This window comes from Lissotriton vulgaris, unplaced genomic scaffold, assembly GCF_964263255.1.
Source record: "Lissotriton vulgaris unplaced genomic scaffold, aLisVul1.2 SCAFFOLD_720, whole genome shotgun sequence".
In the NCBI taxonomy this organism is placed as follows: domain Eukaryota; kingdom Metazoa; phylum Chordata; class Amphibia; order Caudata; family Salamandridae; genus Lissotriton; species Lissotriton vulgaris.
In genome coordinates, this window is record NW_028252060.1 from 297164 (window position 1) to 318730 (window position 21567).

The 21567-nt window shown below is 41.0% G+C and overlaps 1 protein-coding gene across 1 annotated transcript in view; it reads right to left on the minus strand.

The window, feature by feature from the left end:
• Window positions 1-9332: 9332 nt before the first annotated feature.
• Window positions 9333-21567, minus strand: part of RFK (riboflavin kinase) — a 110659-nt gene continuing 98424 nt past the window's right edge. Inside the window, exon 4 of the mRNA XM_086950978.1 lies at window positions 9333-17534. Within this exon, the coding sequence (XP_086807104.1) occupies window positions 17407-17534 (128 nt within the window). The 3' untranslated portion in view covers window positions 9333-17406. The remainder of the gene's footprint in view (window positions 17535-21567) is intronic.

The window sequence follows — 21567 nt, forward strand, 5'->3', positions numbered from 1 at the left end:
GGTATTTGAACTGGTCCCTTACCCTGTCCTTGGCTGTCCTAGTTATAGGACATCTGACACCTCGTCCAAATCATAATTATCGTGATAGCTGTGCCCTCCCCGAGGGCCATCAAAATAGTTCTGATCGTAACAACCCGCCGAATATGTACCAGCCTGGACTTCATCACGACCATTTTCACCATGGCTCTCTTCACTTGAACCTCGTCCTCTGGAGACCGCGACCTTCTGCCACAACTCCGGACACTCACTCCGCCAGTGTCCCTCCTTTTTACAATATACACACTGGTTTGGCCCCATGGGAGCGCTGCTTCTGCCAGTGCCACGTGACCGCTGGGCCGGACCAGTGCCACGTCTCCTGCCGGACCCCTTGGGGCCTGCTGCATTAGTACCTTAGTCTTCAGCTCCTTATTCTTCTTCTCCACCTTTTCCTTCTCCTGTTTTTCCCTATGCTCATCATACTGAGCCATACTCAATATCACTGAAGGAGAGGAGGTAGTCCAGGTGTTCTCAGAAGCCTGCAACCAAGTCTCCATCTCAGGAAGTGGGTTTGTAACAAAACTGTTAAAGAACAATCTTGTCCACTAAAATCCAGAAACACCCCCTTCAAATGGAGTGAATAAATCAGCCACACTTTCATCTTTCTTCTGACGACACTCTGCTAACTTATCCCAATCTACTCATCTGGGTGGAATGAGAGAATGCATATAAGTAATGATACAACTCAGCAAAGTTAGTATCTCAGCCTTAGGCTTCTCACCAGGCTTTCACTTCTGATCCCATGCCCTAATCTCATTCCAAGTGCCACTCAACTCCACAGCATGGTCCTGCGTATGGACCTGCCTCCATATGTCCACTGGTACCAACAACCCAAAAATATCTCAATGTTTGCCAGCGTCATCACTGTCGACGAGGAGCCTCCTTTAATTCTTTCTAATATGCAGTCTGCTTTTTCCAAGGGTCTGGCAGCTGACTCTTAAGGGATATCACCTGACTCCTTTCCCAGAGTGTAAACCCATTGCTCCTGAAAACGAGCCTCTAACTGTTGCTGAACAACAGCTTCCTGTGCATTACGCCATTCTGGAATCTCAGGATGAAAAATAGGATGCACCTCCCTGATCGAGAATTGCGACACAATCGTCGGTGTTTTCAGATGCAACCTATCTCCATAACCAATCATCGGTGCAACATTACTAAAAACATAATTAGGGGCCATGTCAGTAGCATATACGCGGTCTTGAATGTCAGAAATTATTTGGGGTGCCACACCACCAAAACACTGTTCCCACAACCCTACCAATGTAGCGGATTATTGCTGTACAAATGGCTCAACAGCTTTCAAAACAATCCACACGTCCTGTACACTGTAGATTGGATGCCGTGCCCACTGTGCAGCCTGATCAGCTACCATCTTTTTCTCCTCATTTTCAACATCGGATCGAATCGGCACCCGCCCCATTCTTCCAGTGCCACAGCCCTATTCTTCTCGTCTAAACCACGCACTGGTGTCCAGGCACCCAATGAAGCTGGGGATGAAATATCTGGAAAAGACACAAAAGATGAAGGGACGGGCACTAGTGTTAGTAATGACTGTGTCAAAGGTGTGAGAGAAGGGGGGAAACATGAACGGGGTTTCCAGACACAGCAGAAGGACCTGCAGCTACTGCACTCAAAGCTTGCAAAGCCAGGGAGGGGACAGGCGGAGCTGTAGCTGAAGCAGCCAGGTCAGAGACAGAAGGGCCGGATGCAGGAACAGGAAGGGCAGAATTCGAGGTGCCTTCCGGAGGCGCAGGTTGTCTCCCCCTATAGCCAAGCTTCGGCAGAACAACAGCGGCACCCCAAACACCATAGTTTGCTCAGACAAGGCATCTTAATACAAGACACATTCACTGTTCACACAAAACAAATAACACATCAAACAAAGGAAATCCAAGAGGCTGTCCGTAGACTGCACCAAAACCAAGACAGTCCCGAGACTGTACAAAGACAAGACAGTCCGGAGACTGTACCAAGACAAGAGGATAGGCTCTAGCCCCAGGCCTTTTTAGGAGTAAATTAAATTCAGCAGGTGGCCTGGCAGAGCGTTTGCAAACACTCTGTATCTCAAGGGTCCACAGACCCATCAAGTAAGTTCAAACAAGCTAGGAATGGTCCTCAGACCATGTTCAAATTTATTCAAGATGTCACCATATTTACCAAGAAGCAAGACAAACTCACTTGGTGCACAAAGGTCAAGCAGAGGTGTACTCCACCACTGACTCTTCGGACCAAACGGTCGGATCCAAGGGTTTCGTCTTTTCAGGACCTCAACCGGGAGGACTGCTGGGCAAGGCACCGCACGACCAGACAGGCAGAGCAGCTGCAAAAACTAAGCTCTATTGTGTGGGGATCCCCGATCCACCCATCCGACCAGACGCGCCCTGTCCTCTACACAATTACGAGCGAGATGGATCAGCCCGATGGAGTCCCTGTTCAAGCGCCAACTGATGGAAGTGACCCGAAATGGACCACCCGGGTCAATCGCGACCACCTCTTGGTCTTCCCTGAAATGAAGAGTCGGGATGACAGTTGAGAAAACAATCTAACACTTTATTAGCAAGTACACTGCAGTGGAGTACGGTTTGACCAGCGTCACTGGATAGCTGTCGAGGGACTGCCTTCAGAACACTTGGTACACAAAATAAGCTTTCCAACACTTCCCAAGCCCCGCCCCTGGGAGAAAAGTACAGCTTGGGCAAAGGCTGAACAAAGAAGGCACAGAAGGATGAGCTACCACCTGCAGTATAGATACACGTTATCAGGCTCCCAAGGTCATCTTGCTCGGTCTCAGCTATCTCTTATGTGGGAGCATAACTATGACCAGGGATAGACATGCGAAAGCAGAATAAACTATTCATTTAGTACATCTGGGTTTCAACCTTGAATATGATAAGAGGGAACAACTGAACAGCAGCTTTTTGCGGAGACAAGCAGAAAGGAGCACAGGGGCTGGGTTTCAATCACAGCATAACATGGAGGTTAAATGGCAAAAAATGGCGTCTCAGGTGCTAATTTTAGCCTGCACAATGTTAGAAGGAACTGGCCACATGCGTTTGCAATAGCGATCAATATAAAACAGCTTCATGAATGCGAACATAACACAGTATACGGTATAGAGGATGGGGCAGTGACACATTTAATTCTAACACACACACAACATAAAAAAAACTTGCGCACAGTCTGGTTGGATTCGGAATGTCAAAATCTAAAAAAACTGTTAAAGAAAGCAACGGAATTTAAGGGGGAAGAAATAAATCTGGAGAGGGAAGCAAGTATTCTCAAATAACACACAAAGTATGGTAATTTAAATAAAGAAAAAAGAGTAAGTATTACAGAACCAATTGGGATAGGATGTTGGCTGTAATAGCATTAAATGACATGAATACATTTTGGGAAGTGATGAATGAAGGAGGGAATAAAAGTACAAATACTTTGATTTTCAATATACCAGAAGCCTGATTTGACTTTTTATGGAAGCTGTACTCGGCAAACATTGAGGTAGTATTTGGAGACTGGGTGGGCCCGGATGAGGATCTATTAGTTTACATATCTCGGTCTGCAACCAAAAAAAACACTTTTACGGGTACAAACCTTACAAGGTCTGCGGGTCTTGACAATGTCCTGATAGTTCTAGTCAAATCCGATCCAGATTGGTTGGCCAGCTTTTTGAATATTGCCTCTGTTGACTTCTTGAAGAGAGGAACATTTCCAAGGAGTTTGTCAGGGAGCTAATATTAAATCAACTTATAAAAACAAGTGACCCATTTAACCCCAAAAACTATCATCAAATCAGTTGGGCCAAAGTTATTTACCAAACCGATCCTCCTGTATTTAAAGGAGTGGATTGAGGTCAAGAACATAATCCCTATTGAACAAGATGGATTTAAGAGCAAACACTCCACTATTGAACACAGTTTTAGTCTTTGGGCTATGTACCAAAAAGCAATCTAAACAAGTGGGAAATTATTCTGCTGTTTTGTAGACTTTCATTCTGCTTCTGATCTTGTTAAAGGAAACATACTTTGGCAAAAAAAGGCAGGGAGAGAAATATGCAAGTGTCTCCTTGCAGTACTGAGAGAAGTACATAATGGAAAGTGGGCAAGAGGGAAGCTAGATTTTAATCGATCCCCCTCAAGTCAAATCAATATAAATAATGACTTCTGGCAGCGTTGAGTTCTGGCTCCTATGCTTTTTGCACTGTATTTGGCTGATTTCCCAATCAATCAATCAGGAGTTACTAAGGCGCCCTACTCACCAGTTGGGTCTCAAGACGCTAGAGGGGTGTGTGGCACCGTTGGGGTCACTTGTTTAAACTCTTGCTCCCACTTTCTTAAAAATGTAATTGTCCTCCCCTCCCCGCCCAAGGATAAGTGGTCACCATATACTTTGCCCATTATAAGCCGATGACCTTGTTATACTTGATGGGACCCAGGTAGGTCTCCAAAGGAAGTTGAACAATTTTTAATAATTATTGCAAGGTAAATCATTTAATATTAGTGGTAAAACAAATGTTTTAGTAGTGGGGAGAAAACCAGAATATATAAATTGTACATTGGGGAAAAGTTGGTTAAAGAGGCTACTACATATAATTATCTAGGAAGGAAGTTCTCACATAAGTTGCATAGAACTCTCATTTAGATTGCCTAAAAGTTAGAACATGAACTTCGGTGGGGGGCTTGAAAATGTTTGAGAGAATATTTTAAGTTTTGAGTAGGCCTAAATCCTGGGTTCACTTTCTCCCAGGGACGTGGAAGATTGATGAATGCAGATCATTTCTGGGAGTGTCAGTTAAATACTAAATGTTACAGTATGCATATTTTAATAAATTATAATTATTTTGTTAATTTTAGGCGACAGTATTTAAGACTTATTTTTAATAAATGTAGAATAAGATAAAGATCTCGTATAATATTTTTATAGAATCTGATTGATATGTTTTTTAGGTGTTGCTATCACAATTGGGAGATTTTTCGTAGCTGTAAGCAAATGGAATGAATAGAGGGGTAGGGACAGTTAAAATAAGGAAAGAACTAATTCCCGAGTATCGGGATGTTAATAAACGTATTTTATCAATAGTTTCAGCAGGTTGTTTTTATATATTTATATTTTATTCCTGCTTAGAATTGTAGGTGTACATTTTAATTGTGTTTTTTTTTAGTGAATCTAATGTACATATGAAGTTGCTGTATGTTGGTTTAACAGACTACGGTCCAAAGAAGTGGATATTTATATCTTATCTTGTTTTGTGTATATTGAAGTTCTATAGTGAGACCTCTTGATGTTCTAGATGACTAAGTCTTTCTCTATAATTTACTACCTTCCCTTTGCTTGTGAATAGTGACACTAAGCTTGGAAAAGCAGCTCTATGTAACTGAAAGACTGGGTAGGGTAACATTTATTGTTGGGCTTCGCTATTTTCTTAGGCTGACTCCCTAAATCCATCACCAGGACCACCAAATCTGAAGTAGCCCATTACGGCAAGTCAGTAGCAACATTCTTCGAACCACCGCTGACTGCCACTGGGCAACCCAAGAAACCGATCCTCAATTATCACAATTTGCACGAGCGTCTGCTGGACTAGGGAGTGTCATCTGAGTGCAGATTGATTGCCAAAGACTGACACCGGCAGTTGGAAAATGGCACTCTCTGAAGTGTCAACCCGAACATTTTACCTTCCTCCTCCTCTTTTTCTGACTTTGTTTTGTAGGCTTTAGGACTCTGGGCAAGTTAAGACTGCTAACCAATGCTAAAGTGAATGTGCTCTCTCCTCTAAGCATGGTAAAATCTGTTTAGCGTGATTGATTTACTTGCAAGTCCCCTGTGAAGTGGTATACTATATTCCCAGAGCCTGTAAAAGAAATGCTACTAGTGGGTCCCTGCAGCACAGATTGTGCCACGCACAAAAAGAGCCTTGCAATCTGTCTCAGGCCTGCCACTGCAGGGCCTATGTGCCTTACTTGCCAAGATTAAAACTCCTCTTGTATTACACATAAGTCACCCCTGAGGTAGGCACTAGTTAGCCCTAATGGCAGAGTGCTGTTTAGATGAAAGATAGGACATGTACTGGTATGTTTTGCACATCCTGGTTTTGACAAACCGCTGATTCATTTTTCACTACTGCGAGGCCTACTCCTCTCATAAATTAACATTGGGAATTCTTTAATACACTTTTAAGCTGTAATTCCTGATCAGAGAAGAGTAGCTTTTTCGTGTTTGGAAAGTTAATGACAAATCCTCCATACTGGTGAAGCTGGATTTAATATTACTGTTTTATTAACACCAATTTTAGAAGGTGGATAGTTCTCTGTGCTTGTAACTCTTCGTGCCCTGATAGCCTGTCTCCAATATACATCTTGGCTGAGTGACAGCTACGCTTTATGCATACCCTCCAGACAGCCACAAACACAGTAAGGAGGTGAGGCTCATCTGCATTCTGAGTACTCATCTGCATTCCGATGGGTCATCCTGGGCAGGGAGGAATGAGAGCGGCTGACACACTTCAACAGGTAGTGTCCTGTCCACACACAAAGCACCGATTTACCTCCCCGCCCCCCAATGATAGCCTGGCAGACGGTACTGGGTTGAAAGGGATAATTTTGCACTTCAGAGACTGCTTAGAAGTCAGCCCCTACATCAAAAGCATTTGTGAGTAGAAGTACTGGGTCTCGCATCCCTGAAATCAGACACTTCTGGATCTTGACCTGAACCTCTGTCCAGAAGGACGACTGAGCTGCTTAAAGGACTCAACTGGACTGCTTTTATGGGAGGACTGCTTTTCTGCATGTTGCCCTGCTGCTACCTGACTCTGGTGAAGGAGAGCTGGACTCTGCCTTCACTCCAAGTGATATTCATGGGCTTGTTGGCTTGCCTCCAGTTGCTTGAGACTAAGGGATATTAAGGTCTCTACCCCTGCTTCTGTGCCTGGCTCACTAGAAGTGGCCCAGATACTTGCAACACGAATTTTGATGCACCTCCTGTGTGTGTATAGCAGAACCGGCGCATCTGCCAGGTTGCAGGAGTAAAATCGGAGCATCACTTCAGAACCAGTGCTTTGCCTCCAGAGATTAACGTATCGCCGCCACTGCATCTTGGTGGGATTGATGCATCCCCTAAACTGCGTGACAGAATTAAGCACATTGCTCGACGCCTCTCAACTCCGGCACCCATCTTGGGAATTAACATATTACCTTTACTGCGTGGATCAGATTGACGCATTTGGTTGCATGCGACCAGGAAAGGTACTTAGTTCACCGGGACCTGCCTAGGCCCTGTGGCATGGCTACGCTTCCCCGAGGTCGGCCGGAACTGTGACTTTGCACTGGTTCAGCGAGACCTAAATTAACCATTTTTAGCGCTAGGTGCCTTTCAGGGCTTTACTGTATTTTCTCCTTTAAATTAAAAATCTTAAATTATGTACCTTGGAGTTTTGGTCTTTTGTTTGTTCAGAATATATTTCTCTACGTTTTTAAACCTTTGTAGAGTCTTTTTGTGGTGCATTTATTGTGGCACTGTGTGTGTTGCACAAATACTTTACACATTGTCTTTTTAGAGAAGCCGGACTGCTCTGTGCCAAGCTACCAGAGGGTGAGCACAGGTTATTTTTTAGTGTGCATCTAGCTTACCCTGACTAGTGATGGTTCCTGCTTGACCTGGGTGCAAACATCAGCAAACCAGGAATACCATTTTTAACACTGGCCTTCACCAAAGTATAACGCTGGCTCACTGTGTACAGAGACCGATAGCCCAGCCACACCTGGCATTCTACTGACGCAAAGAGGACTTCAAGGGACACAAACCCGTCGCCCCACCTTACCCCTGGATCAAGAAATAACCGCAAGGACATCCCTGTCAACCACACAACACCCACAGCTTCTTTCATCATCTTGCATCCCCACGATCAGGACCACTCCATTGAAGTCTAAGAAGCTCTTGATTTAAAGTCTGTAACTGGACTTGAGACTGCTTTAGTGACCAGGTCACTGTCCAAGTACTCCTTATTGGCACCCCTGACCTCCTTCCTGGCAGGTTTGGTCGCCCAACCTGGGCCGGCGAACCAAACAAAACTCTTTCAAAGGTTTCTAAACATTACAGTTACCAATGCTTGTTTGTGCCTTGAACTAAAAAGCTGGGATTTAAGTTTAACTTAAAAATATGTCTTGGTATCTAAAAATTTGTAAAAATATCTATTTATACACATTGCGTTGCATTTCTTTTGTGTAGTGTGACTTTCTTATTTTGATGTGTGGCGCTTCTAAATGCTTTAGACTTGTTCCTTTGTTTAAGCCATTTTGCTAAAAACCACAGGGAGTCAGGGTTGAGCTAAACGTTTTGCTTTACTGGACACAAGACAGTTTTGAAGCATATTACAAGGTAAGGTCGCAAAATCATGCCATATAACATAGCACAATCCTCACGGTTCTATACTCTCATACTTTTTAATATCCATATGGAACCCCAAGGGCTCCTGTAGATCACCAGGGTATTGGACTCGCCCAATATGCAAGGAGTCTTGGCTCTCCATGAAATTTGTATGCCATAGCATCATTATTTACTTGAAGGTCTTTCTGGAGAACCTAAAGATTTGGATGCCAGACCTCTTTCGACACTTAAATTTACCGTAGATCAAGTTTCTTCCTTGTACCTCAGATTAACGCAGAGACTGAATATATTAAGCCTTTCGGGATACCATCCAAAATAGCCATCTCTGAAATCGGTAGGGTTTTCTTACTATGTTTGTATTTAAAATATGTTCCCTGGCAGGAACACCTCCTGCAGAAAACAACAACAAAAAAACACTGATTGCAAGGGATGACTGTTGTACAGGCATCTGTCTTGTCACACATTAACGGGGAACTGATCACATCCGCAGGGCCATATATGGATCCTCCTCGAGGACCTGAATACTTTCAAGGAGGAATACATGGTCTGGTTTCAGAAACTAGCTTATTACTTTACAAATGTCACTTGTGGTTACTTCAATTATAGGAGGGATAAGGCAATTCTAGAAATCCTGCTAATAAGCATAAGATAACTTTCTCCTGTCTCGCCCCCAAGACTTTAGGGGTGCATCAGGCAAACCTGGTTTTCAAAACTCCGTAAAACCCATATTTGCAAAGCACATTTCTTAAACTGTTTCCACGCTCATTTTTTCCATTGGATTGCATGCTACAGGTAATAGTACATGTTGCTTTTCCATTCAATGCAGCTTGTTCTTATATGTGTAAAAGCCTCTTGTACCCATGTCAGCTGTGCACTATATAAACATCCAGTACACACACAAAAAAAACCACAAAACGGAATTTTGAAAATAGTTTATTTTCCTGTACACAACATATAAAATGACAGTGTTTGTAAACATTTGCAGTATGGGCTACCACTTAGTAGCTCAGCTCAGCATATGTTAAAGAGACTGGTGCCAGAATTTATGACTACAAGTACAAATTCATACACGTACAAGCAGCTTGATTTAAGTGCAACTTGGCAAGGAATAAGAACAAACTGATCAATTAAGAATTTCCAATAAATATAAAACGTAATACTTCTGTCATGTCTGTTTCCAAAATGATTTGGAAATGAACGTCCACCTCACACTCCTATAAACAAACTGAATCTAATGTTTTACATCAGCCGATTAGTATGATATCATTTAATATACAGTAACTTTTTTTAAATGACAAATAATAGGTGGGTAAAAAACTATTAGTCTTTGTAATGTCCTGCGATGTAACACTTGATTATGCAAGTGAACCTGAAAAATAACCCAAATGTTATGACAACGCAAACATCAATATCTTATTAGCAAGATGGATAGATATGGCTCAAACATCTGCTAACTTGCAATTTTCCGTAGTTTTTATTTATACATAATTTCAGGATTTTTTTATTGAACTAACGCAGCCAGACGATGGGACTGATGCCGAACTTCAATAAACAAATGCACATCTAGTGTCTCCAAATTTTCCACAAATTTCAATTACAAGTGATTTGCAAATGAAATGCCTTATTTGTTTTGTTTACATTATGGTTGCATTTGGTTACATTTTACAGGAAGTGGTACTTTTTTTCAACAGCAAAGCCGCGCTCAGATGAAGAAAATACACAACACGTTTGACTGATGTAGCGCACATTAACAATGTACACGTTTTGGTAACGCTAAAATATGGAACGATAAAGTGCCTACCTGATTTGGATTCTTTAACAAAGTACCACACGCCATACATTAGAAGGAAAGGAAAGTCACCATGATCATATAGAGGAACAAGGCAAAAGGCTGAGTTACATTATAAGGTCAAGGATTCTCGAAGTTACTTCCAATATCTTTTTGACAGAGCAGGAGGTATTTTATTTCAATTAGAACATGGTCACATCATCACCCTTCACATAAACTCCTTAAATCTTTGGTTACATACATGAAGAATAAACATGGCATCTGTAGTGTAAAATTAAACACACCAAAATGCAGTTAATAATTTGTTGCAAAAATATATTAAAATCAATCAATTGTGAAACAGACAAAAAAAATGGTGTAGCACATGATCTGTAGAAACATGCAGAGATTCTATCTTTCCTCTAATGACCTATAGTATGCGCAAAATAAACTAGTTACCATAACTATCCCCTTTCTGCTAGTCACTCTTCGTTTCAGGAAAACAAATCAGAAGGATGAAAAATTGGTTCTCGTTTTTGTTATCTAAACTGAAGCTGTAATTATGCTCTGTGACCTGCCGTTCACCTTGGCTGCTTGCTGTGGCAGCAGACATTATGGCGTCACAAGTCAACTGTAATAACTTATTAAAGTTGAGCTGCTTCGTCATTTCAGGTGACTAGAGAGGTCACACTGACTACACTAAGAAAACTGGAGAATGGCTTTTATATAGGGATTGCAGGCTTCCATGTATTATCTAATTATGGCATACCTTCTTGCATAATGAAGCAGCAAATATGGGCTCTGCTATAGCCTTAGGGCCCTCCGTAGTGGGCTCTACCGACCATTAAAGGCCCACACCAGCTTTAAAGGTCTGAGCCTAAGACGAGGGCCTTTAACAAGGGAGCAAGCCTTTAATGGCTGGTAGAGCCCTATACGGAGGGCTCTAAGGCTATTGGAACATTCCGACCAGTGGAGGAAGAATGTTCTACTTTGTAAAACAAAGGCCTCATGGAGCCGAGAAGGTTGAAATCCCCTTGGGCTCCGTGAGGCCTATTGTTTACAGCAACAGCTTTAAACAAACATTGGAATGTTGGAGCTCCAGGCTTCTACCGGCCATTAGAAGCCCGGAGCTCGCCATTCTGTTCAATGGAGCTCCCAACATTCCAATTTTCTAATATTTTATACAAAACCCAAACTATCCGCTGTGAAGCAGTATATTAGGAAAGGGAAAGTTATTTTCCATACCTTAGTCACATTTAGCATACGACCTGCATTTGGACCAACAAAAGTGATTACATTAACTTTTATTAACAGCTTGATTTAAGGCACTGCAAGGAAATGGATAAGGTATGGGTGACCTGGATTGTGATTTTCTTTGTTGAGCGTTGAAGTAATCAACAAAGCTAATTTTCAATGTTAAAGTCTAAATTTTGATTCAGACTTTAAACAACAAAGTAAATATCTCCTCAAATAACGTACTTTGTACTGCCAACTAATTAAAATATTTCCATCTACATTACCTTTCTCTCCCCCAACATTCTTTAATATCACCATCATGCAATCAGCTTTTAAGTTCTCTCAAAAATGGTTGGGTGTAATTGAGACATCAATGGCTACAGCAGGGTATGTAACTGGTGAAGGTAGCAGTTCGAGATCACATGAAATAATTGGAACTTCTAGAAGGGTGCAACTCAACACAATTCAGAGACTCGATCTTTAAAACTGCAACTGAAACCTGTTAATGGTGTGCATCAGCAAGTGCCCCAACTCACTCCTCTTGCGCTCAACTAATGTTTAGTAACAGAAGGAGGTCGTGAAAATATCATGTTCTCTGTCGTAACTATCACAATGGGTCTGATTCGCATACTTTTTACAGACCTAAAGAAACACTGTACACTAAAGCACTTTAGGAATGTAAGCTTAACTTATGGCAGCTGAAAATCTGCAAGTATGTCCACCACCATTTTAAAATTAGAAGAAATATGGACTATTGGATGGAGCTTAACAAAATGGGTGGGCAAGGGTTGTATGAAGCAAGTTCTAAAATGCTGGTGCTAGGATAGATAATGATTCAGAGGGTATTTGATTTTGCAATCTAGACAAAATCCACTTGACATCATTAGTTCATTTGGCAGTTAAGTAGAATGTTTTATAAAAAAGGCAATTTAAAATGAGTACTTAACCGCAGAATTGACCGCGGCAATGTTTCTAGGAAGGAAAAAATATGCTTTTGCTTTCCACCTCCCACAAGAAAAATATATTGGCCCACACCCCAAGAAAAACTGATAAATCTATTTTGCTATGTTTTGTAATAGAAACACTGTCAACATAATCGCATCACTGTACAGTACTACAGATTGCAAATGCCTTCAGGGTATTTCCCCAAAGTGATTCAAGAACACTGATAGTGACCTCCTGAGAATGCCAAGCAGCACTTAATTTGTGAGGGCCCAAGATATTTTGCAGGAGGCCACTGCTGCCTGTCGCCGCACAGGTCTCTCCAGTGCTAAAAAAATACAAGTAACAAGAACACATTCTTACCACTTCATTCCATCAAATGCTGTACTAGTTGACCCAAATCCTTAAGAATGGCCAGATCTAATATTATAATTTTCTTTAGTTGTATATTGAATTGTTAAACACTTTGCTAAAGTGTTTTTTTTTAATAGACTGACAGCCACTAAATGGCGCACTGCCATAAATATGTGCCGGTGTAACGAAATAGGTGCTATTGCCGAGCAGCTGTAACCATGGGCACAAATTAAGTACTGACTTTCTTTTTTATTTATTTATTTTCGATATATCGCAAACTTGACCTGAAGGTATTGGAGAGCTTTACATGAGCACCAGTTACGTTACACAAGAACACATTAATATTTTTTGTAGGCGTGGGGAGATTAAGTGATTTGCCCAGAATCACAGGATGTGGAGTTGACCCAGAGGCTCGACTTTGTCTTTTGAGGTGAATTTTTCTCATTCATCAGAGATTTGAAGGGTGGACGTCAAGTTCCCATTTATGTTTCTAATTTACTAGAGCAGTGTGCGCGCACCGAAACCGAATACAGAAACAAATACAGACCTCCTTCCTTCCTTGTTGGCATGATTCAGATAAATGTATAAATATATGTATCACGGACTCCTGTCTATGAATTGCATAGATTAACACATTTTTGGTGATTCTTTTAATTTCCGCAGGAGGAAATTATGTTTCCACGTAGAAAAAAAACATTCCGTTACACTCTTAAGATCCATATTCTAAATTCAGAACCTAGGAATTTCCAGACCAAATTTGTTAGGTAATGCAAGACAATTTGTATCCACTTTCAGATAACATATTTAAATCATCTAGAGTCAAAAATGTATTGAGCAATATCAATAAATGACAATGTGTGTAATACTCCCATACACAGGACAAAAAGAAAAGGTAAACTAATGATGACACGTTTGACATAAATATCCAGAACACGTTGCCACTGACACATTAATCCATAAAGTATCTGTCCTCCTACGAGAGTCAAAATAAATAAATTGCAACAAAGACGAGGACACAGTTCTTGTGCATACAGGTAGTTAATGACCATCATTTATATTTTGAATTATTGTTATCTGTGCTATGAAGATATGCATTGTTGCAGCTACTTCACAGCACCTAAGAAGCTACTGGTGTAAAACATTTGATCATCTCTGGTTAGAGTGAGTAACACAGACCACTCTAGCAGGAGGTTTGAAGCCTCTCGTCTTGGCCAAGACAACTTCCAAAAATCTGTACAGAGGTTATTGGGGGTACTGTCTACTTAAAAGTAACACCAGCAGTGGTAAGATAGTAGACAAAAAAAACATTCTTGCGCACCTGTGTATTCGGGGCATTCTTGAAAGAAGGCTGAATGATGGATTTAAGGTGTTCTAGAGTCAAGATCTGAGCACGGACATAATCGAGACTGAACTTGGAATAACAACTAATTAAGTAATGCCCAACAAAGGCTGGACCTGGGGAATTAGCTTCCACAGTGTGCTTGGCATATTTCTACACAGGGTCTGCAGATGGCACAAAAATTTAAATATTTATTTTCCCACTTGTAGCCATTAGTACTTGTTCAAAACTGGGATGGAGAGATCTGATTACTATGTGTCCAGGCATAATCTGGCTTCCTCACTTTCGGTCCTTCATAGTTTTTGCATCTCGGTGGGTGCACTGAACATACCGTATTCCACCAGTCATATCAGGGCTATATAAGCTATATCATGACAGTGATCAAGTGTTTGTATAGTTGACGGGAGGTCCCTCCTTAACAGCATGATCTGCAAATTGGTGGTTTCCGTGACAGTTGTGATCTGCCACAAAACAGTTCCAGATCAAACCAACATCAAGGGTTTAAACTTTCTAATCTAGAACAGTAGATCCAGTTAACAGATTCCCTAAAGTGAAATTTAGATCGTGATCCACAACTATGGTTATGCTTTTCTCCAGCCTCATAAGTGAGTCCGTCATGACTTAAGCACAATAGTAACATCAGTACAAGATTCATTTCACTTTGAGTCAAGAGACTACAGCAGTCAAGTGTTGTGAAATTGATAACCTTGCCTCAATTCTTCAGGGGGGAAGTGCTGGTCCTCTGTTTAAAATTCCGAATTATTTCTGCAGATCTACTGTTGGCCGTACCTGCAGGCAGACTTGTGTAAGCATGGGTTATCTGAGTGAGGCCTGTTTGGAACTCACAATGCAGGTTGTTAAATAAAAATGAGTAAGTTAGGCTTCCACAACAACCACTGCATTAGCAGTGCGACAGGCGCATATTTATTACTGGAGGCCACAGCAGGCTACCAAGCCTGAAGATCAGGCCTAAAAAAAATATAAACCAATAGCTTGTCCATTTTCATAGACAACAGAATATTTAGTCTAGTCTATCATATGTTGCAACGCTTACATGTCCAAAGAAACAAGGGTTTTCGCTTTGGTTGACTGTCTTAATCTGCTCTGCATCACTGCTCTAGGGTCCCCCTGACCAGACTGCTGGCTTGCAAGTGCCAATGCAGGTGCTGTAAGTAGTAATTCCTATTAGAGGGATCCTAGTAGACACTGAGACAATATCCTACAGTTAAGATTTTCATGTTGGAATAGAGTCAGCATGTCGGTGAAGTGCTGCAAATGCTTTATTTACCATTCACCTACAAAACATAATATGGCAATGTAAACTAGCTGAACTGGTAAACACAAAGAACAAAATGAGAAAATCGCGTTCATCAGAAAAACTGAGACAATTGGCCAAACACAGGTGAACCGAAAGGTGGATTAATCCTGGTACCCCGTTAGTTAACTGACAAATGTATTTATGAATACATTACAAAGAGTAGATGCCCCCTAAGCATTGAAAATACTGCAATGTTAAGTCTACACTGCAAAACAAAGGTGCTAGGCTTAGAACCCGGAATGTATGCAAGTAAACATTTCACAAACTTAACTTCTGCCATCACATTTGGTTGATTACCCAACTTGGATTTTGTTGCAACACTGCAACCTTCATTTTCAACATTATGACCATGACCCTAGCGGGCAATCGTATCCCACTGTTCAGCCGAACATTTCAAGGTTCCCATTACTTATTTTTGAAAATTCATGCAGTATACCATTTGACTACCACAGTGATGCTCAAACCACAGCCCAGGTAGAATTACAGCAAATATTTAAGTTGGTATTTTGTGAAACATTTTGACTCTTAAAGAAAGCTGCAAGACAGCTGACATTGTAAGAAAACAAGATGCTAGGGGTTGTGTGGCGACAGGTGACAATTTTACAGCGAGATCAGCACAAAGAGATAGTACAAAAAGGGACCAGAAACAAAAACGCTCAATTGCACTTCAGGTATCCCGCAAAACTGACCTTAAATGCTCTCCTAAAAAAGAGAGAAATGAAGGTACAACTTGTGGTTAACTGCAGTTAGTAATGCAAGGCACTCTGTGTCTAGAAGGAGAATCATTATAGGAATGAGATGTAGGAAAATAAATACGCAACATGGGGGCACTAAGACAAGAGATTTGCTTTGGAAGTGTACAAAAAGCACGGAACTGCCTTGGAGATCCAGTTACAAAACTTTAAAGCCAATAATAATGGTCTCCCGATAAAGGGTCATCTCTTATGGAGAAGAAACGTGTGGAATAACTTGGCATCAAAAAAATCTGAACATCTAGCTAGCTGGCCTAAATAGTTGGCTTGTTTTGAAAAGTATGTAAAGAGATGTTATTAATTGTTTCATCACATTACAATCACCAAAGCTTCACAAATCGCACGCCCCCACACCACACTTAATTTTATGCCATGGATGTAATTATCAAATATTCCCATTACAATCATAGAGGTCAGTGGAAGCCAGGATAAAATAAGGCTTACTAAAAAACAGGACCAAGAGCTATCTCCAAGCATTGGTGTTTACATTGTACAGGCTCAGTGAGTTTTCTCATTCTAATGTGTATGTGTGCCGTCACATTAATAAGAGTAAACCTTGTCAACATGCCGCAAAATATAGTCGTATATAAGGAACGGACAATGGCTACAGACTGAGGTAGCTGAAGAGCCATACGAACGTTTTTTTAGGATAGTTTAATTTTACTGCTTTCATTGCATAAGTGCAGGGGAAGAGGAGGCGTGCCCAGTCGACAAAATTTACTTTAGTTGGGTTCACGAAATGAAGCGAAAAATATTGTGCATTTTAGAAGCAGTGTGTACTTAACACAGTGCTTAATAAATGGTCAAGACTGCCATCTAAAATATATTTGTATAAATGTAATAACAATTTTAATAAACTGTATTGCCACCATTTTTGCCTGTAACACCTACAATCCATTAGAGATCAAGTCATATTTTTGTGACGCATTTCTTAAAGTTACAAACGTTTCCTGCAGCTAAACTTACAATAAATAAGCCTACATTCTTCTCATCACGTCTTACATTTTCTGTAAAAAAAATATTATGGAACTTCCAAACTGGTATTCTTCAAATGAAGTTAAGGAGTAGAAAGTATGAGAAAACTTGGTGCACTGGACAAAGCGGACATCAGTTTTCAATGCATTGCTTCCTAACTCTAGTGCAATACTTGTCGATGAAGTAATATGGTACAGAATATATACTGAAATATAACATTTATAGTGGCTGCAGCAATTGATTCTCAAAACAAAAATATCCACATGATGACAAATTAGGATATGAAAAAGGCTGTAGGAAAGGCTTGTCAATGACCATTCATTATATTGTTTCCAGTGTTGTTGAAGAACTGGTCTTTGAGTTTTGTGAATTCTGGCAAATCAAGTTGTTTCTTGGCCTCTTCAATGTCAGAGTGTATGGCAGAAATGAGTGCATCTGCAAAGATAGAAGAAAGATAAACGTTACATCTATCATTTGCTAGCCATCAAATTTTACAAACAGTAATTATGAAGTATGAAAGTTAGAAGAACCGAGTGTGCTCAAAGAACAAGATCTTTTAGAAGATGAACTTGAAACGCACAGTTTCCACCTCCCACGCACAGCAGCCATACATTCTAATGCCTACATTGTCAATTCAACCTAAATGGAGTCATTTCCCAAACGGTAGGAAGTAAAAGTCGAGACTATAAGAATACGGAGGTCATATTTAGTGGGGAACCAACATTCCCCTTCCTAAAGTTCTGCTCTACTTTTTTCAGGCTCTAATTATTTAATATTCATCTTAACATGTTCTGCGCGTACATACACCACACTTTATATGTTATTCACAACTTTGCAACATATCTCATTTGACCAGTGATGTCGGCTTCAAAATGATAATTGCGAGGTCCCCTATTTTAGGAGTCCATTGGGCAGCTTTCATTTAGGTTGATGGATGTGGTGATAAATATAAGACTTCAAACTAGGTAATTCTAAACATTTCGGCCTTAGGGTGGTCTTCCCTCAAACGTTTTGCTTATTTGCCTCCCTTTTTTGCTGACATTTGTTTTTGTTGGTCTTGGGGTTCTGCTCACTTTACCACTGCTAACCAGTGCTTGTGCTCACTCCCCTAAACATGGTTCGATTGGCATATACCTAATTGACATTTAATTTACTTATAAGTCCCTGGTAGAGCAGTATACCATATACCCAGGGTCTGTGAATTAAATGCTACCAGTGTGTCTGGTCCTTTTTGTGTCACCTACTCAAGTGGCACTTCAAAACATGTCCCAAACCGCAGCCTAAATGCAGTTCTAAACTGCCATGTAGACTAGGCATTTAAAACCCCTGGCCAAGCCTTAAACTCATGTTTTGTTACATACAAGTCACCCCTACAGTAGGACCTAGGTAGCCCATAGGGCAGAGTGCTATGTAATAAAAAGGTTGGACACAGTCTTTTACATGTCATGGTAGTCAAAAACTCCTAAATTTACTTTTGATTACTGTGAGGCCTACCACTCCCACAGGATACCTTTGGGGATTCCTTATTACATTTAATAAGCTGTAACTCCTAATTAGGAGCAGGTAGATATAGCATGTTTGGTACCTATGAAATTGTAATGATAAACCCGCTTTAATGGCAGAGTCAAATTTGTCATTACAATTTTAGAAATGCAACTTTTAGAAAGGTGGCATTTCTTTCTGCCCTAGGCCCTTTGTGCCTTCAGTCTGTCTTGTAGTGTAGTTCCTATTTTCCCTATAGGCCCTGCGCATTGGAATAACATAAACAGCAGTGTAGACGTAGAAGTGCGGTCTTCCAGGTCTCTACTGAGTATGTTAGACTTAATTGGGTTTGTACCATCTAGCTCAGAGGTCACTGGAAACTTTCTTGACTGAATAGGAAGTGATCAGATTCCCTGGCTCAGACAAGAAGGGATTCAGTTTTCCAACAACCGCATTAACATGACAACTTTGCTCCTCAGAATAAGAGTCAATCTCTAGAGTCGTGTGAAACAATAGACAGCTATTTCACTCAGTCAGTTGTGCAAAATTACTTTCACCTGGATGCGGAGAATAGAGAGACGGGCGTTTTCAATAAAACGGTATTATTTATTGAACAGTCTTTCTTCTCATACAAGAGAAATGAATTGCCACAATTGCAAGACTTGTTATTATAAAAAGTGCGTACAGTAAAATGAGTATTGTGAAATAATACTGTAAAAGCATTGATATGGTTTCTTAGCCATATGATAGTTAAAATGAGTAAAATATATACATTCATATATACATTTGGCTAACGTCCTCAACTGGTATTTCTAACTACGGCTACCCCAGTGTACCTGACCTAAGCCTAATATTCGGGAGGGAGTAAGTAGCCAGTTTAAGTTAAGTTGGTTTTGCCAAGGGTTTGCTTCAAGAATTCTTCCTAAGGGTTTAGTCAGCACCGTACCTCTGGAATAGAATGTTGGAGGTCTGGTATCTCCTCTCAGGACTCGATAGTCCAGTTACCCGCAAGGGTAGGCTGGAAACGCCGGAGCTGGATTTTCTTGGCAGGAGAAAAGACAGCGTCTTCCTCAGCGCGTCAAGGAGGAGGAGGGGCAGCGTCCGTGGGCTTCTCGCATCTGTTGGGCTCTGCAAGGGACAGCTGTTCTGCTCCTGTATTCACCATCATCGCTGTGTTTGCTTAAGGCAACGTTGGTATTATTTATACCTGAAAGGTGCCGAGTTTGACGTAAGTTTTTGGACATAAGACGTCAATAAAGATGTCACTAAGAACTGGTTGTTCTTACAGTGCTCATTAGAGTTCTATTACTAATCAAAACATAGCAAGCGGGGCTTTCCCAGGTTGCTGGGGGTTTTATCTGTTGAAAGAACTCTGTGTGTCATCTAGGAATCTAAGGAAGTGGCTTCCGCTGTGTCATGTACTGTAATGAGCTGCAGAGACTAGTTACTGAAATATGGCTCTGATCGTTTATGCCATTATAGGGATATTAATTGATTATAGCCGTATAGGGGCATGAGGTCACAATATTGATCGGGGTCCTAGATAGAACACAACACCCACTCCACGAATTTATGTCCATCAAATTACTAAAAACTAAAGCAATAGGATGCGCGTGTATTCCTACCCACCCCAAAATACATATTGCATTTGAAATGGCGTAGTTGAAATACATGATAATATAGGTACTGTACGTTTTTAAGCATAGTAATCATTCAATAATTATTGCATATGTAATCAGTTTGAACGATTTCGCGGAAAATTACACATGAAAAGTCTCTAAATACAGAAAGAAGGGCGAGACTATTTCATCACATATAAATACAATTGCTGTAAAAAATGTGCTAGAGGCCGTGGTAATATAATGTCTCTAGATTTACTAAAAATAGAAGTTCTGTTCTTTATGAATAGTTCTACTTTAAGCAAAAGTATTTGTGCCAGAAAAAGGTAAATATTTTGAAAAATTGTCTGATTCAAAATTTTTCTTTCATGGTGAACGGGGGAATAGAGTTCCAAACCCTTTTCAGTAGTTTTTGTTGATCAAAACTGAAGGCCAAATTCAGAGTTCATGGGAACGCTGTGCGCCGGAATGTTTTTTCCAAAAATCATTGTTGCTGTTCAGGGGAGAACATCATATCAGACAGGCTCTTAAAGAATAGCTCTACATATTCAGGTGACAGTTCGACAAGGTTCGATAGTGCAGTAACCTGGCAGTTGTGAGAATGATTGCTATCATCGATGTTTGGATCAGCAATGCTCACAGAAGGCCATACCTGGGTGATGTTGCTTTCATTTACCGCTTCACTGCCGCCACCTCGTCGTAGCGCAGGAGTCTCAACGAATGCAGTCATCAGGATTGGTAGCCGCTGGGGACAACACGATGCGTGAGCCGTTACAGGACTTAGCAAAGTATCGATATCCATTGGTACTGCTGATGGTAGTGCAAGACAGGTGTCTAACACATTCTTCTCCGCATAGCATACATCAAAGCACAGGTAAGATGCAGGTCTGCAATATAGGTCTGAATGAAAGAAACCAGGTCATGTTCAGATCTCTCAGCCGGGCCAATCCAAGGACTCTAGTTATGCGGTCCCGGTACCGTACTGCTAGGATCGTTTCTTCCATCCTTGCCGGAGTCATGTCTGTGTTTTCGCTTGCCATATCGGAGCAGGAGGGTCAAAAATTAAATGCCTGCTACAAGTCCCAAAGTTAGGGGTATGCCGCCAAAGACTGAATGGACAAAATTGGGAATAATGCCCAGAATAGCTTTGAATGGTAGTAACAGTCCCTAAAAAATTGTCTTAATTACGTTTGAGATACCTACGGCATCCGACATATTTAGAATTTGGCTAAGCATTTCTGTGAAATGCACGGGGCAATTTGTTGATAAACGGTCATGTAGCTCCGATGTTGTCCTTGCAACTTGGAGATCATACGTCTCTTTTGATGACGTGATGTGCACTGTTGTCTGTAATAGCACAGACTTCA